Raw genomic sequence first — 18,127 nt, forward strand, 5'->3', positions numbered from 1 at the left:
TAGGGAAGGTCTGGCAGAGGGTTTGTGGAGGGAAAATCACATGTCATTGGAACCTCCCTCAGGGTCATGAGATAGACTGTGTGAAATGCCAGCCAGAGCTGAGCTGCACTACCGACTGTGTTGTAACTCCAGCCAGAGAAAATTGCTCTCTGAGGTTTGCTTAGTAGTTTTGAAAGACATAACTGAAGAAATAACTGAAATGGAAAGTGAAAACTAGAAGAAAATATTAAGGAGATTCCTGGAAAAGGGTTGGCCTTGGAATTCACTGTTCAACAGGATCTAAAATGCCAAAGCACCTCTCTTCTACTCGTTTGAGCTGATAAAGGCTTTCATTTTATTTTTGACTTTTACAATTGCAGGTGTCACAGGGAAACATAATCAGCGTCAACCCAATGGTCACCAAGGACATGAACTCTGCTGTTTTTATCTAGATGGATGAAAAAGTTAACAGCCCAGAAGGGGAGTTCCTTTTGTTTCCAAGATGGCAGCAACTAGTGGCGAAAGCCAGCTGCAGCGGATTATCAGAGACTTGCAAGGTACAGTGATTGCCACGCTGACAGATACATCCTGGAGGGTGGCCTGCATCCTCCTGACTTTAAATAACAGAGAGTAGGAGTTGTGTTTTCAATTGTGTAACTCTTTCCTGCAGCATTGTAGCAACATAATTCAAAATGTGCAGTGTGACTGATTTTTTACTCTTTTTTTTGTGAGACAAGTGCTGTACCTTTTGCAGGACCCTGAATTCTTAAATTCTGTAAATTTAAATATACAAGAGAAGAAATAAGTTTTGCAATTTAAAGAAAGGGGCGTGTGTGTGTGAGGTGTGCATTGTGAACTAGTACTTCATTGGCATGCCTAGAGCTGTGCTGCTACAAGAATTCCTGTGAAGTAAAGAGAAAGGGCCCAAAACTCAGCCTTCCTTAATAGGAAGCTGACATGGAGTTGATGCTAATGTGAGAAGGGAAAACGCCAGGAGGCCAAACCTAGGTGGGAAAGGAGACCCAGAGGAAGGGTGCTGGAGGATCACACCTGCTGTTCTCACTGCAGTGGAACCTGTCTTCCACTAGAAGTAGCCAACCTCATTTTCAGCAGTTCTGTTGCAGGCAGAATTGGTATCAGATTCATAACAGTTTTTCCGCTCTCTTTCTGTCCTAATCACTGGCCGATACCAAGACTCTGATATTTTTACTTTTAATTTTTATTAAGTCAAAGGTATATGCACCAAAGCTGAAAATTAGATCTTCCTGTAACATAAAAAAAGAGATCTATGTGACTACTAAGAAGAAGAAATTTTAATTTGCAAAGGGTTATTGAGTGGGGCTGGGAGCTAGAGCTCACTCAGTCACCTGAAGTAAGTATAAGACCAAGGGGAGAGCAAACTCAAAATCAGTGATTTCTGATGCTGAGAAGTACATCCTTTTGGGGTTAGAGTGTCCAGGGGGACAGTAGAGTGTATTTTGACTTTAGATTTCCTCATACACTATGGGTGTACATTTCAGGCAAGAGGAGTTGCTTATTTTATTATTATGCTTATTTTTTATGTAAATTATTTTTTCATTTGTGTTTGTAACAAGCACTGAACCTTCCTGAATAAAGCATGGAGAAGATAAATGTGCTGACTGAACGACTGTTCTCGTGTTACTGATCCCCTTTAGCAGATTACATGCTTTGTCCTTTCTAATCAGAATTCTGTTTGTCCTGTGGCAATACCTTAATGTGCACATGAGACAGCAAAAAGTTATTTCTCTTCCCTCTGCTGAGGTAGCAATTAGCAACTGTCTGTTAGCAGGTTTTGCTAAGTGTCATGACTGCTAACTGTGTTTTTAAGAAGAAATTATCCATACAACAGATTCACACAGTTTGAACTCCTGTTTACTTAGAGGTGGTCTCAAATTGCAAGCTTGTCCATCATTTTTTGTGCTGTCCTTAAGACATTTCAGCTAAAAGAAAATGAGTCCACATGCAGAATATCCATGAAGAAAGCATTTATTTAGTTGTTTATGGATTCAGTGCTTTATGTCCTTTGCATTAGTTAACTATTTTGGTGTCTTGTTTTAAAGATGCAGTGACTGAATTAAGTAAAGAATTTAAAGAAGGAGGTGAACCGATCACAGATGACAGTGTCAACTTGCAAAAATTCTCCTACAAGCTTGAGTACCTTTTACAGGTAAAAAGTGATTTGTGTCATTTGTAATCCACCAGCAAAGCTTATTTTCTCTTGCTGATTCTTCAGTATGTGGGGTTTAACTCAAATAATCACAAATATCCAGTTAAATCTCTCTTTCTATTTTATTTTATTGTGTGTAGTAAGAGAACTGAAATACGTGCTATCTATTATACTATTTCAAGTGAAAATAAATGTAATCAAAAGGCATAGCTGGAAGTTTGACTGAGAAATGTAATGCATTTCTTGATAGAGCTGAAAGATCTGAGCTTGATTTTAAAGATGCATCTTGCTAAATTATCCTGTGATAAAAAAACTGTGGTAATGATATCTTGACATTTTAATGCAAAATAAGTACTGGATGTGAGTAATTTATAGAATTTTCAGCAAATTTGCTTTGGAAGGTTTTTTTATTCTGTGGAAGGCTTAAAGGCAAAAGGCTGATTTTTAATCTGGAGTGCTGCTTTTTGTTCACCCTTAAGTTTAAATAAAAGAGGACACTGCTGGGCAAACTGAAATTCAGTTTGCATAGTGCGGTGTCCACATTTACCGTAATCACGTCACTGATTGAAGCAAATGCTAATTTGCAACAAATGCTAATCTAGCCTTAATCTAGGCAAGGGAGTTTTTATGAGGTTGCAGAGCAGAAAGTGAAAAATCCTTTGGGATTTAAATGGTCCAAGGTGCAGTCCATAGCCTTCCTGCATTGCTGCTATGAACATGATTTAGCTAGAGTAGATTTTTCTGGTACATGGATGTGTGCCTCTGCCACACTTAATCACAGGTCTTTCAGCAACTGGTTGTTAGTGCCTTGCTCTTGAACAGCTGATGAATCTGCTGCCAGTCTTTGTCTCAGGGGTTTTGAATGGATGTCTGTATTTTAAACCCAGAACATTATTATCTCTTACTGTCAGTTAAGTAGCTTTTGTAACTGCTGGATTGCATCAGTACCGTGCAGTGTCTCTTTTCTTTGTGAATGCATTGGCTAAAGCTAAGAGGAGTCATGAAAACTCATGCTGCTGGCAGAGGAACAGGATTCCAAGTAACTGTATATATTTCTATTTAAAACTTACTCATTGTATTTTGTTTTGCTGGTTTAAGTTTGACCAGAAAGAAAAAAGCACATTGCTGGGGAACAGAAAAGACTACTGGGATTATTTCTGTGACTGTCTGGCAAAAATCAAAGGAGCTAATGATGGAATCCGCTTTGTCAAGTCTATTACAGAAGTAAGTATATCAGTTAAGCATCAGAATGTGTGGTTTATGTTTAGCCATATGTTTTCAGAGAGCAATAGCAACAAACCAAAAAAAACCCACTGCTTTTAACATATAGCAAAAAACTTGGGGATTTTTTTTTTTTCTAATTTTCTAATGAAGAACTAAGTCAAGGATAGAGCATGCCATCTTCAGCAAAGCTTATGGCAGGATCTGGCTCTAAGTGTAAAATGAAAGGTTGAGCAGTGAGTTCTGGTCATTCCACTTTCTCTTTCCAAAAGTGATTACTCTGAATACATATCTTTCCAAATCTTTACAGCCATACACTGCACCTTATCTACAATGTTTGCTGTCAACAGGGAAACATTGTCAATACCAGATACTCTGACTCCCTGATTTCTAGCAGGCCTCCAGCAGGAGGTGGCATGGTTTATTTCCTTGTCAAATAGTCTTTAGCTACTTGTACCTACATATATGTAAATGTTTGCCTCTGCTTCTCATCATGTAGATTTGTTCTGGTCTCTCCATATTGCTTACAGAAGGTATCACAATTTAAATAAATAAACCAATGGGAGTAAGGATAGGGTTTATTCTGTGGCTTCCAGGGTTTGAGAGGTTTTTTTGACAGTTCTTAAGATACTCCCTAAATATGCCTAGTTAGGAAAAAACACTTGTGAGCTTCTGTGCACAGAGTAGGGATAGCATCTCCCTGAAGAAATGTTCAGATATCTGCAGGGTGAATGAGTGTGAAAACCAGATGGTAAATTAAATTTGCTGTTTCTGGGATACTTAGTGCTTAGGGGCTGTGGTATTTTGCACTTTGTATCTTGTAGAATTCAAACCAAAAATCAATAAAAAGTTGCTTTCTTTGATTCACATTTCATTCAGGTTCCATTTATAAGGAACATTTTTGTACGTAGTGGGTTACAGAGCTAAATGAAGAACTTGTGTTACTTCAGAGCAGAAGCCCAGTAACAGCAAAACCAGGGAAGCTGAGGGTATTGCTCTCACTTGTGGAATACTGATTGGCAGGAAAGAAAGCTTGTATGGTCTTTGAGCCTTCTCACACACTAACCTTTCAAGCAAAGTTTACAGTAACCTACTAAACGTGCCTCAGCCTCTCTAATATTTGTCTTGGCTTCTATTTTAAATCATAGATGTATTCGCTTTGTTAGTTGGATGAGCAGTTAGTTGGTGAGAAATTCTTTCATCACATTCATTTTCCATTCCTAAATTGATTACTGACTTTGATGGAAAGAAGAAATGAAACTGCTATTCTGCGTTTCATTATTTTGCAGGACAGAAAATGGTTCAGATGTAAAAATAAAGTATCAATTTTTCGAGTCAATAGCTGTAAAAAAATCAGTACTGAGCTTTGTGATCCTCCTTGTGTTGATTTAACAGCTGTCTTCATAAAAAGATCCATTAATTTTGATGATGCAGCTGTTCTTGGTCTGAAGAAAGAATTAGATTTTAATCAACTTAATGGCTGAGTATTAAAAAAAGGCTTTTTGCATTGTCTGGGGTTACTGTGTCCATGGGGGCGTATATTTGTATATGTGTACATCTTTGTTCTGTGATTAAATCTGTCCTAAAGCTCTTCCAGCTGTGGCCATACACATCTTCAGTAACTTAAGCAGTCACTTCTGCCTTTGCTGGGCACATTGAGATTTGCCTTACGTTTTGAATTGTCCTTAGTGTAGTCTGTGCTCAGGTACTCAATACATTAGATGATTCATTGGTCCTGTGGTGCCTTTTATATTATTATGAAGCGGACAGTAGCCAGCTGTAGAAACAAATTCATCATTCTGAAAAGATTCCACCCAATGACAGACTTACAAACAGGTGTTTCTCAGTGGCAATTCTTACTGGCTTCCTTTACAATTTTTTTCCTTTACAGTGCCTTATTGTGAATACTTTTGTGTTGCTTTGTAGGCTGTTCTAGCCATGTCTCTGCATGATTACAAATGATATTTAACTTTCTTTTCTTGTGGTTTCTCCCTTCCAGCTACGAACCTCTCTTGGAAAAGGAAGAGCATTTCTTCGTTATTCCCTTGTTCACCAAAGGCTAGCAGACACCTTGCAGCAATGTTTCATGAACACCAAAGTGACCAGGTGAATAGGAAAGTACTTTTTTAACTAATGGGTGTTTTCTCAGTGTGATTAAGCAACATCACCAAACAGCTATTGAAAGAAATTGAAACTCTTCCAAATGTTTGGCTTAGAGAGCTAGTAATAGGATATGAAGGATCATAGACCTTTGGCCTGGGTCACTGGTTCATATCTATCTTGGGCTTGTAAAGATTGAAAGTTATTACAGCTTAATGTGTGTGGAGTGGATTGTGCTGATGATGTTTCTGTACGTCAGTTTCAAAGGTGATGTATTTATAAGTATTGAAGATCCTGGGTTTGATGGGCTATTCATCATGAGAGAGGATTAATTGGGATGTGTTGCACAAAGCCCCAGAAAGCATTTGCATATATCTGTGGATGGTTACACAAAGGAAAAACTTGCCCTTGGCCAAGAAATTCCAAAGATAGTTTGCATTTGGTTGGAGGGACACGGCTAGGGCTTTAAGAAAAAGCCAGCAATTTTTACAATGTATTTAACTTGGATGCTGCTTTCTGTTCCTCACTTTTGATGTATTAAATGTGTGCTTTAGGTGATTTACTGTGGGATTGTCCAGTGCATAGCAAATATTTTGTATTGTCAGTGATTTGCCTAAGCACTAGAGGAAAAAATATTTTGCGCAGGGACTCCTTTAAAGATATTTATGTGGAATTAATTAAATTTGTTTAATTTCATTGACATTGAAGGGATGGGATATTGTTTGGTGGGTCTGATAGTTTTCATTTGTTTTTAGAATACTGTATCATAGTTTTTCTGAGGTGGAGTGGATAATGTTGTAGGGTTTTTTGTAAGAGAAACTGCTGCTTTGCTTTTGCTTATGAATGAGTATTACTTTTCTTTTGTTTGTTTGTTTTCAAGTGACTGGTACTATGCAAGGAGTCCATTTCTGAATTCCAAAATGAGTTCTGACATTGTGGGTCAACTCTATGAGCTCACTGATGTTCAGTTTGACTTGGCATCAAGAGGCTATGATTTAGATGCTGCTTGGCCATCATTTGCCAGGTAAGATGGAGCCACATTGTGATTTTGTATTAACAAGAACATAAAATACCTGCTTGCTAAAGAACCTGTAAAAGCTTCTGCTATCTTATTTTTAGTTAACTTCAGTGGTTGCTGGCTGAAACAGCAGGTGCAATTATGTCCTTTTCTATGTGGTAGTTACCACTAGGTAAATCTTACATATACAAGTAGAAAGACACATATATATATATGTGCTTAGACTTATCTTAGATATTGTTTCTCTGTGTGATCAACAGGAGGACTCTGTCCTCACTTGGATCTTCAGCATATTTATGGAAGCCCCCAAGTCGCAGTTCCAGCATGAGCAGTTTAGTGAGCAATTATTTGCAGGTAAGCAAATTGCAAATCAATGTTTATATGTCATGATAGGTCTTTCATTGACATAGTTACAGAGAACTTAATGGTTTTATGATGGTTATCAGTTTTATAATCTAAACTGCAAAAAGTATTTTTAATTAAAAGTAAAGGGAATTGTCTGTCAGCTGCTTCAACTTAGCATGCAAATCTTGTCAAAGAAAAAAACCATGTTATCTTTTGGGAAAACAAGCCCCATTTCCTACAAGTTGTTATCTTGTAGTCTTATGAAAGCAACAGACAATGTCACTGTACATTAAGAACCTGAACTTGCTCTCATTTGAGCACACCATTTAAATGAATGTTTAATGCTACTTAAACTTTCTGATTTTCCCCTTCTGTTCATTTAGGCACAAGAGTTTCCTTCCAGCCCTGATGTAAATAACTCACTAAATGTTGAACACCTTGAGGGCTACGAAGAGATGCGTTTAGAACTTGACCAGGCTGAGCTGAGGCAGAGGCAACTTCAAGATCGTATTCACCAGCTAGAAATTGAAAACCAGGAGCTCCAGGCAGCTGTCAGCCTTCAAAAAGAACAAGTACAGGTAGAAAAGGAGAAGAGCAATAACTACAGTGAGGAGAACTCCCGGCTGACAAAGATAATCACAGAATTACAGAAGCAGTGTGAGATCTCACACTCCACTCAGAGCACTGTCCATGACCTGCAGAAGTGCCTACAGTCACTGGAACTGAGTGCAGGGGAGCAGCAGAAGGAACACTCAACAAAGATGGAGCAGCTGTTGACCAGCAAGGAAGATTGTGCCTCAAAATTGCAGGTTTCGAATCAGGAGCTGGAGGCCTCTAGGGCTTTGATTGCTGTGAAGGATCTTTGCATTGATGAGCTCAAAGCCAAGCTGAGTTCCACAGAACAGAAGAACTTCAGCCTCCTTGCGGAAGTTGATGCTGCCTTGAATGAAAAGGGACAGCAGGCCACAGCCCAGTATGACTCTGCCCTACAAATACGGGCACTGTTAGAGAAGCTTCAGGAGATGGAAAAGGAAAAGGCAGATATGCAAAGACTCAGTGATGAACATGCATCTCAGCTGAAAGCAGCAAGGGAGGAGCTGTTGCTAAAAGAACAGGCACAGAAGGAACTGGAATCCAGATACAGTAGCCTCACTGCTAACTCAAAAGAAGAGAGTGAAAAGCTGATTGGGAGTCTGGAGACCACGGCAAAGGAAAAGGATGCACTTCAAAAGGCCCTGACTCTGAAAGGAAAGGAGATGGCTGAGCTGCAGACCCAGGTAATGGGGTCGCTGGCTCAGGTGGGTTCACTGGAAAAAAATCTTGAGGAAGCCAGGAAGGAAAAAGAGAAACTTGAGGAGGAGTATGTTAGGAGGGAAGGAGCACTGAAGCAGGAATTCCAGTCACAAGCAGAGCAACTTGAACTACAGGAGAGTCGCTTAACAAAGGTGAGTCAGACTTTGTGTAGCCTTCAGGAGCAAAACCAGAAACTCATGTCTGAGAAGGAGCACCTCGGGAAGAAAGTCAAGGAGCTGGAAGAGCAGATGGAGCAGCAAAACTCTGCAGTGAGTGAATTGGAGGAGGAGAGCAGGAAACTGAAAGCAGCAAATGAGAATTTGCAGCAGTCTAAGAAGAAGATGGAAGAGAAGCTAAAAAATCTGGAAGCTTCTAAAGCTTCCCTAGAAGCCGACATAGCCAGGTTGAGAGCCTCTGAGAAACAACTTCAGAGTGAGATAGATGATGCCCTGGTGTCGGTTGATGAAAAGGAGAAGAAGCTCCGGGATGAGAACAAACAGCTGGATGAAGACTTGCAGAATGCCAGGAGGCAAAGCCAAATTCTAGAGGAGAGGCTGGAGGCTCTGCACTTGGAATATGAAGAACTAAATCAAAGAGAAGAGACCTCCAAGGAGTCTTATGCCTCACTTGAAACACAGCTAAAGAGTGCCAAACAGCACAGTTTACAAATGGAAAAAAGCTTGGACACCTTGAAGGAAAGCAAAGAGTGTCTCCAGTCACAGCTCATAGAGAAGGAAGTAGAACTACAGGGCATGGAGAGCCACTGTCAGCAGCTAAGAGCAGAAGCTGAAAGATACAGGAAGAAAGCAGAGACTCTTGAGATAGAAAAGCTCAATGTTGAAAAGACATGCCTTCATCAGACAAAACTTATAGAATCTCTCACATCAGAAAAGGAATCAGTGGAAAAACAGCAACTACAGCAGGCAGCATGCTTGGAGAAGGAGGCAAAGGATCTGGCCTTCAGACTGACCATGAGTGAAGAGCAGCTGGAGGTCAACCGAGGTGAAGTGTCCAGGCTGCAGGCAGAAGTCCTCGATCTGCGAGTCAAGCTCCAGCAGGCCACTGATGAGAGAGAGAGGATGAGGGGTGAGCTGGCAGTCACTGAGACTGTCTTGAGTGAGCAGAAGACGCTTGTCGAGCAGCTGAAAGAGCAGAGTGAGTCTCTCAACAGAAATCATGTGCAAGAACTGGTGCAATATAAAGAAAGGGAAGAACAGCTGAAAAAAGAGCAGGAGCAAACAGCTCATCAAAAAGCTGACCTGGAAAATGTTTTGATGAATCTAAAAGAAGAGCTGTATAAGGTTAAGCAGTATTTGGAAAATGCTAGAGAGGAAAATGAAGAAAATAAAGATCTCCTCCACAGGACCAACACTGATATGGCTGAACTTGGTATTCAGATTTGTGCCTTGACCTCTGAAAAGGTGGATGCAGAAAAGCAGTTGGCCCAGGCCACAGAAAGGTTCAAAGAACTGGAAGAACAGGCAGCAGAGGAACAGGAGAAGATGAAGCTTGACATCTCTAATCTCAGAGAGGAGAACAAGAGCCTGCAAGAGAAATTAGAGGAGGCTCAAATGTGTGCTGCAGCTGTCCCAAGTCTGCAATTGCAGCTGGAGACAATAAAGAAACAGGCACAGAGTTTCCAAGAGACCAGCCAAGAAGAGCTGTCTGCAGTAAAATTTCAAATGAGCACAGAGATTCTAAATTATCAGACAAAATTCAAGGTAAATTAATGTAATTATTATAGCTGAGGGAGCTGCTTTACCATCTGCTGCAGCTATTACTGCATGAAATCCTAAGGAGACTAACATGCAACCAGCCTTAGCCTGGGAATCTGAAAAGGTCTCTGTGCTCATGACCTAGGCCTATTTGAGGTAAAATAACTCTTCAGAGTTTTATGGACATGTATAGTGGAGAGGCCAGATGATGTGGAAAAGCAAGTCAGTACCACAAGGGTGATGATTTCTTACATTGGTGATGATTTCTTACATTGGCACTGAAGGTGGCATTGACTGTCCCTCTGGTCACAGCTGTGGTTGTTTCCTTTTTTTGTAGGAACAGTTCAAGACCTGTTCCTCACACCTATAACACTGCTTCTCCTAAGAACTGATTTTGACGAAAGGAAACTTAAACTGAGACCAGTTGCTTTTGCATTCAATCCCCCCATGTATTTTTGCTTTCAGCTGCTCAAGGTAGCAGCTGGGAAGATCAGAGTTTTGCTTTCAAAAAAGCATGAGTCAGCCCAGTGTATATGAAACAGCACACCTAAAGGCTGAAGATTGCATTGTGTTTGCTTTGCCATTCTGATAAAATGTCTGAGATTGGTGGTTGATCAGAGGCTTATGTCACTGCATGGATTTGACCTTCTTTTTGTTGAGAATTGCAACAGCCTATGCAAAGTAACAGTGAAACAGTTAATGTGCCACCGTAAAGTGAGTTTGCTTGATTCCAAGAGTTAAATGTCTTTTTAGCTGTCTCTCATGAGCCAGTGGCACTGCATTTATCCCGTGCATGGCAGCAAAAGCACTCATAATTCACAGCTGGGAATTTTGTAGGTGAAGGGGTGTCCATTGGAGGATTATTAACTACTGGCTCTATCTCTCTGCCAGGCTGTCAGTGAGGAGTGTGGGAAAGTAAGAGAGCAACTTGAGGAGCAGAAGCGGCAACAGCATGCAGTGGAGGAAGAGATTACAGAGTTACAAGTAGGTGCTTGATCTGAATTAAAACCAGAGGTGTTTGTGTCAGCAGGCATTAGTGTTACAACTGGGAAGGCAAGCAGCATTTCTGATGACTGGCTGTGAGTCTGAGAATGGCCTTGTATAAATACAGTGCTGCAGACAAAATACTGGGCATCTGACAGCCACTGAAGCAGAGATTATGAAAAGCACGATGTCACTTGGGATTTGTCCTACCTTGAAAGCTGGTCAGGTTTTAGGTAAGACCTGGCTATGTGTTCTCTTCTTAAATGGAGGTGCAAGTTTAAGATGTGTCTTTCTTAGGCCCTGCATGCCCATACAGCCACTTGTGTAGATCCATCTATTTGCAGGCTGCAAAGGGCTCTGAATTAGAGAATTAATGTGGCTGAGAAATAACCCAGCCAGAAAAAACCCCAGAGTTTTTGCAGTAAGTTTATCAAGCACTTGAGTTAGAAGGCCCATACTGAGTTGTAAGGAATCTGGAAAGAAGAAAGTTAAGATTAGTGGATGTGGCCTTGCCTGCTAGGAAAAATACATACCTTAAGATGTAATTAGGTAAGTTGCCTGAGGACTCCAAGTTTGGCAGACTTCTCTGGAGAGTCTAGCTGTGAAAGAAGTTGGGTTGGTTTTGATTTTCCTTCATATTCCATATGGGCTTTAATAAACAACATTTTCCTCCTATTTAATTTTTCTCTTTTGAAGCTTTTAGGTGGTGAAAAAGCTTTCAGGGTATATTCTTTTGCCATTATTTTTAAAGGATTTTTCTTGATAAGGAGGCAAAACCTCAGCTGACACAGGCTTAACACTTAGCATGTCTTACTTTAGCATGTATCCCTTATTCAGTGTGACAGAAGTAATCAGTCAATAGTACACAACTAATTACTGCCTGCTTATACAATAATATCTTAATTGGTCGTTTGGCTGTAACTGATTCTTTTAAAACATTGTTAGCTGTCTTGGTAATTGTCCTGTGCATGGTAAAGTCTTGTTTTCATATGTAAGGAAATACAGTAATTCATTTTACTAGGCTGCAAACACAAATTTGTGTAGAAAGCTGGATGAAGCAAGAGAGCAGCTGTCAGAATCAGAATCTGCTCGGCTGCAGAAGGAAGAGGAACTGACTTCTCTTAGAGAACTCTTGGAAAGGTGAGAGTTTGGGTTCTTTACAGAAGCTGGTTATTTGGAGGCCAAGCAAGGGGGCAATGATCAAAACATATTGAAAATCGCCATGGTTTATGAAGTACCATATGCCACAGGGTTTATATAGAACAAATAGTGCATGGGCACTGGCAGGGAGTATCAGGTTGACACTTCAGATGAGAAACATGGAAATTATCCAGCACACATGAATGTGTGTACAGTTTTTACTGTATTGTTAAATTAGCTGATATAAATTCATGTAGGACATTTTTATAACCTCTTTTTGCCTTATAGGTTAAGCACAAAATTTAAACAATATTGGGATTTTTTGTAAGGAATAGAAAAATTGTAATTTTGGACAGTTTGTTTTTTCTCTCCTCTTCGTGAAGTTTCAGGGAATCAGTAAAAATTATCTGAATGAGACCACATCCTGCATGTCTTTGTCAGGTTTATTATCAGCTTTAATAATCTAACTCAGGATGTGTTTTCAAGGTATGTAACGTGGGCCTGTGTGGTGTGGATAAAAATAGATCTTCATGAGGCGTGGGCTCACACAGAGTCTAATAGGTTAACCAATAAGTCAATGTATTTTTACATCTTTGTGGTGATAATCATCTGTATTATTCCTAGTTTGTAGCCATCATAAGCTTTACTATAAGCAGGGCATCCAAGAAATCACTGGTTGCTGGCTCTGTTCACCAGATAATGGATCTATGTGCATTTTCAGTAATGCAGAAAATTGGGGAGATTCTGTCTAACTCTAAAAAATATGCACACTGAGAAAATTTTCACTGAAACTGCCTATTTATCAGGGGGAAGAAGCTCCACAGGGAGGACTTAAATTTACATGAGCTAAAAATGATTCATAATTGCCTTTGATCAGGATCCAAAAAGAAGCTGATGAAGCAAAAGAGAAGATCCTGGATTACACTGAGAAGCTCAGCAAGGTGGCAGCAGACAAAGATAGCAGTGACCAGAAGTTATTCGCTGAGCTGGATGACCTGACAAGAACAAAGCAGTTTCTTGAAGAGCGTTTGATAGAACTTATCAGGTTGGCATCAAAATACACAGCAGGCAGAAATTAAAATTTGTGCTTAGGATGCTCAGGGATACTGCTTAGGTCATCCAGGCTTATATTCCAAATTGAAGGTACAAGTAAAGACCATATTCACTAGCAGTTGAAATTTTGCCTTTCCATAATATAGTCAAAAATGTAACACTTAATAATATCTCCTTAATTTGCTGTCTGTTTTGAAAAAAAATATGTAGTTCTCTGCATGGCATGTGTTCTTCTCCCTGTCTTTGCAAAAGCTTCAGTAGGCTTTTTGATCTATCTTTATGTCTGAAAGCTCCTCAGAATTTTAGAAGCAAAGGAATTTTTACTGTGAAGCTTTCACCGGCATTCCAGTTGAGGCTGGTTAACAATAAACCAACACGGACAACTTCAATGTGTTTTTCTTTCTTTTAACTGTGTCACTGCAGAGATAAGGATGCTTTGTGGCAAAAATCCGATGCTCTGGAGTTCCAGCAGAAGCTTAGTGCAGAGCAGAGGTGGCAGGGGGACACTGAAGTTAATCACTGTCTGGACTGCCAGAGAGAGTTCTCATGGATGGTGCGCCGACACCACTGCAGGTCAGTTGTTGAACTGTATTGCACTGGTCAAAAGTAAAAGTCAGTATGATCGTCTCTGTGAAGGAAATATTTCTTAATGTTCACAGTTCAGTGGTCAAAATTGTTAATAATTGTAGAGGCTGAAAGAACACATGAGCTTACAAGGGGATAAGACATTATTGGAAAGATCCCTTGACACATATTAAGACAAAGATCTAGATGCAGCTCTGACTTGAGGAGACAGTTTCTCATTTCTGGAAAGAAAGATAATCACACCCTGTACAGTGTGTTTCTTTGAAGGACTGTGCACTACTCTGTTCTTGCTCTAAACAATATTCACTAGAATGGCTTTGCTACTGTGATGAAAGTATTCCAGAACAAGTTTCAATGTGCTGTGCAACAATAAATTTGTTTACTTACACCAGGCATGTTCAGAGATAATTAACTATTACAGAGTGTTTTTTTAAAGTGGACATTAAATTATTTACCCTATAGTTAGTATTAGTTATCCAACCTAGATTTATTGAAAACTATTTTAATGGATATGTTTCAGGGTCCTAGTGATATGTTTAATTTGTCTCTTTACTGTTCCTTATCCTCGTGACCTGATTTCTCATGTAAGGAAAGAAGGAAGCACTGGAACTGTTTCCATCTCACATGAATGTAAACAACATTCTATAGGGATTAGTGAATGGTGAAGTCATTTTGGGCAACAACTTCCAAATTACTCATTTCTGCTAAGCTCTCTGAAAGCTGCTTGTGTCTTCACCCAGTAATGGTTTAAATGATTCAGAAAAACACATCTATTAAAATTTCCTGAGTAGCAGTCATCCCTTATGGATACTTTTCTTCATGAAAATCTCAACATGCTCATTAAAAACTAGTTGACAAGTTTAGTACTGTAAGATTTCTGAATGGAGAGGGCAGGAGGGATGAATGTAGACATATGTGTCCAATGCTGAATTTTTTTTTTCCTTTCTGAAGGGAAGAGGGGTCATTATGAAGCAGAGACATACAGATGTGGTTTTAAACTCCTTATAATGAAATCAAGTTTCGTTCTATCTGTCTGTGAGATTTGGCCTGTGTAGTATTAAGTTAATTTTCTTCTTAAGCCATTTGATTGGTTTATATCTTTATATCTAATTTTTTTTGTATTTTTAGTTTTTCTGTTTTACCTGTTTATTAAGGTAGCAAAGTGTGAATGTGAATTTCTGTCGTGTGCTTGTCACAAAGACTTGCTTCACTTCAGAAAGGAGCGTGGTCTGTTAGGAGTTCTACCAATGGGTGTACTTTCATGCTTTTGCAGGAAACAAGACCATTATGAGAGAGCCCCAGACTCTGTCATGGAGATATGTTCCGGCTGTATGTGGTACTTTTCTAACACCTTTGGTTTTGAATCATTTCCAGAATGTGTGGCCGCATTTTCTGCTACTACTGCTGCAACAACTACATGGTGACAAAGCTTGGTGGAAAAAAGGAGCGTTGCTGCAGAGCTTGCTTTAATAAGCCTAGAGTCATTGTGGACAGTGCAGATGACTCTGGATCCAGTGCCAACCAGGAAGGATCACCAGCTTCATTGGAATCGCCTGTGTCACCATCTGAGAGGGCTTTTGGTTAGTTTATTGTTTGCATGCTGTGGAGAAATAAGTAGGGTTCTTCAACAGTCTCCAAGAAACCACATGGTCACCTCCTGCTCCAATGACCTGCAGGAGGTCATGGAGTGTTTTCAGGGTGGGACTGATCCTGTCTTTGAATTTGATTGGTATTGAGAGAAATGTTTGTGTATATTAAATAAACGTCAGTCAGCCCAAGATTTTCCGTTAGTTCTAATAGTTATCTATTGCTTCTGTAAATGAACAGGAATGGCCCAGGCTTCCCCCTTAAGGGTTTTGCTTGTTTGTTTTCCAGACAACCAGGTAATAGTGTTTATGTTCCTTCTCATTTTTTTTTGCACAGTTGCAAGTGAAGCCTCTAAGCCACCAGATGATGCAGCTTTTGATATAATCACTGATGAGGAGCTGTGCCAAGTACAGGAATCTGACTCTCTCCACAATGAAAGTCAGATGGAAAGAGACTCTCTGGATCAAAGTGTGACAGATTTGTGAGTAAACACTGCTTCTCAAAGAGGGGACTCTTTGGGATATGCTTTAGAATGTTCTTCTTTTTCCCCCATTCAGTGAGAGTAGTCAACCTCTGTGTAAAGTGAAGACCTCTGTTCCCAGGCCACATGTTCAGTAGAACAACACAAGATAATTTTGGTCTATTTGCACAGTCAGCATTCAATCTAGTAAATCTAAACCACTCCATGCTCTCTCTCCACCTGCTTTACCACAAGAGAGGGGAGCAGTCCCAGCTCTGTGCTGTCATCAGGCCAGCTGTCACCATTAAAGTCAGCACTAAGGCTCTCTGTGTTTTCCTTACTACCTTAAAGATGAGAGCTTACAGAAAAGAACAACTGTGTAGCTACATCTGGCACAAGTTTGTTCTTTTCTTTCTTAAAAAATGGGAGTGAGTGCAGGTTTCAGTAATTTTTCAACATCTCTTTCTATATAAATTACCAATGAAAAGGATTTAAGGCTATCTGAATATCCAAATACTTGGTTTGCAAATTACATTGTAGTATTATTGTTAAATGTGTATCGATTTTTAGGCAAAATATTGTTTTACTATTGTTCAGATATTTTCAAATGTTTTACAAAAATTCTGTTCTGTAAAATATGTTGTCTTTTGAGAAGAAAAAAAACCGCAGCAATTTCACCTAAATTATGTACTTGCTTTGTTTCCAAGCAGAAGAGTAGACAGGATAAATCTAAATGCTAAACTGAAAATAGTCACAGAGTATTCTGCTGCTGAGAAGGCAGACCTAGACCCTTTTGGACTCAACAGACCCATTTCCGGTATAAGCCACAATGACTTGCAGCTTGGGTTGAAGGCAGACAGTACAGACTTGTTTATTTGGTAAAAAAAAAAAGAACTTTTCAAAATTCTACATAGTTGTTTCTTGGTGAAAACCTTAAATGTATTCAGCCTACTTTGTATACAGTTAACACTTACAGTACATTCCTGCTTATCATGTACTGGATGGACATGAATGAACCGAGCTTCACAGTGCCCTTGTGAATTTAGTATTGCCTTTGTTTTGCAAAAGGACAATTTGTGGTGAGGAATTTTTGTTTGTTTGTTTGTTTTATGAAGAAAAAACTGAAGTGTACTACTTCTTTTAATTCATGCTATCTGCAGCAGGTATATTACAGGTGAGTCAGCTTTGGAGAAAACAACCAGGAGAAGAGAAAGTGGGTGGTGACCATTTGTTTTAATTTGACATTAGTCTAAGTTCATCTAATCTGACAAAGTATTCAGGCAGGAAGAAAGGATTGCCACTAACCAAGGGGATACTATTCTTGAAGAGCACTTACTCACACCATGTAAACTTCTAAAGGTTGTCCAGCTTCCCTTGTTGCCAGATTATAAGCAGGAAATAGTGCATTATCCTATGTTGCTTTTTGTTAACAGTTTCATGCGCAGGTGGGAGAGTCCTACTGTGGTTGTACTCTGAACTTGGGACATTCTTTGCAGAGAACAAAAATGACACCTGCCCTTTCCCATCATACCCAGGAAGGTATTTGGAAGGTTTCACTAGCCTAAGCACTGGAGAGGAGAATGGCCTTCCTGCATTGCAGATGATTTGAGCATCTCATGTTGATTGTGGGTTTGTGTTATGGGAGAGATCTAGAAATTGATACATGAGTCAGATGATGGTGTGGTGCCTGTGGTGCATGTTAAAGAAAAATAGCAGAGCACAGTGCTGATTGTAACAGCACACAGGTTTTCTCACTTGTTTCTGTGGTGAGGAGTACATGTGTACCCAAAGCTTGAGTGTCACTTAGCACAGGAGCAGGAAGTGCAGCATGAGATACTTTGGTTGTTTGTGAGTAAATGTGCCAGAGCCACTTTACTGAATATGAGCAAAGGTTCTACCGACCCTCTGTTCCCAGCTTTGACAGCAGCCCATGAGAGATGTACTGAAAGTTTTTCACTGTGTTTTCTCCCACAATTCAAGGACCTGCAGTTCAGTGACATTCTGAGCTATTGGTATGATTGCTGCAGATTTCTTGGCTGTACTGGGCTGACCACCTTGAACTTCATTTAGACTTACCATCTTTTTTCTTTTTCTTTCTAAAGTGTCCAGCTAAATGTGGCCTGATTTCTAGGTGGAAACTTCACATAGTCTCCACTGGCATTCCACTAATGTTCTCTTTGCATAAAATTGAATATTGGGAGTAGAATTTGCTTATATCTACTATCTGAGGAATACACAAAGGATCCAAGATTGTGATTGCTAGATACAGGTCTGGGGAAGGCATAGAAATAAGTCAGTTTTCAGGCTAAACTTCTTTACTGAGATCTGCTGAAAATAATCTACGCTAATTTGGTTTTGCCAGAGATTTGAACCAGCTGGTGGAGCTTGAAAAAATGAAGGAGATGAGCAGCCAGGAGAGAGAAGAGAAGGGAGGCTTGCTGTCCAAGTAGAAGATCTGC

General features: G+C 39.8%; 1 protein-coding gene across 5 annotated transcripts in view; it reads left to right on the top strand.

Moving 5' to 3' along the window:
* Positions 1 to 18,127, top strand: part of FYCO1 (FYVE and coiled-coil domain autophagy adaptor 1) — a 43,495-nt gene that overhangs the window by 8,190 nt on the left and 17,178 nt on the right. For 2 of the 5 annotated variants that reach the window (XM_083874156.1, XM_083874157.1), the window contains exons 2-14: positions 360 to 536; positions 2,061 to 2,167; positions 3,266 to 3,391; positions 5,388 to 5,494; positions 6,369 to 6,512; positions 6,767 to 6,860; positions 7,235 to 9,865; positions 10,751 to 10,843; positions 11,865 to 11,983; positions 12,861 to 13,028; positions 13,460 to 13,609; positions 14,996 to 15,201; positions 15,545 to 15,689. In XM_083874156.1, the coding sequence (XP_083730282.1) occupies positions 482 to 536; positions 2,061 to 2,167; positions 3,266 to 3,391; positions 5,388 to 5,494; positions 6,369 to 6,512; positions 6,767 to 6,860; positions 7,235 to 9,865; positions 10,751 to 10,843; positions 11,865 to 11,983; positions 12,861 to 13,028; positions 13,460 to 13,609; positions 14,996 to 15,201; positions 15,545 to 15,689 (4,145 nt within the window). In that variant the 5' untranslated portion in view covers positions 360 to 481. Of the gene's footprint in view, positions 1 to 170; positions 537 to 2,060; positions 2,168 to 3,265; positions 3,392 to 5,387; positions 5,495 to 6,368; positions 6,513 to 6,766; positions 6,861 to 7,234; positions 9,866 to 10,750; positions 10,844 to 11,864; positions 11,984 to 12,860; positions 13,029 to 13,459; positions 13,610 to 14,995; positions 15,202 to 15,544; positions 15,690 to 18,127 lie in introns of those variants that run through there. The other 3 variants (XM_083874159.1, XM_083874158.1, XM_083874160.1) reach the window with 3 other exon arrangements.

This window comes from Zosterops lateralis (assembly GCF_965231275.1).
Source record: "Zosterops lateralis genome assembly, chromosome: 1".
Lineage (NCBI taxonomy): Eukaryota > Metazoa > Chordata > Aves > Passeriformes > Zosteropidae > Zosterops > Zosterops lateralis.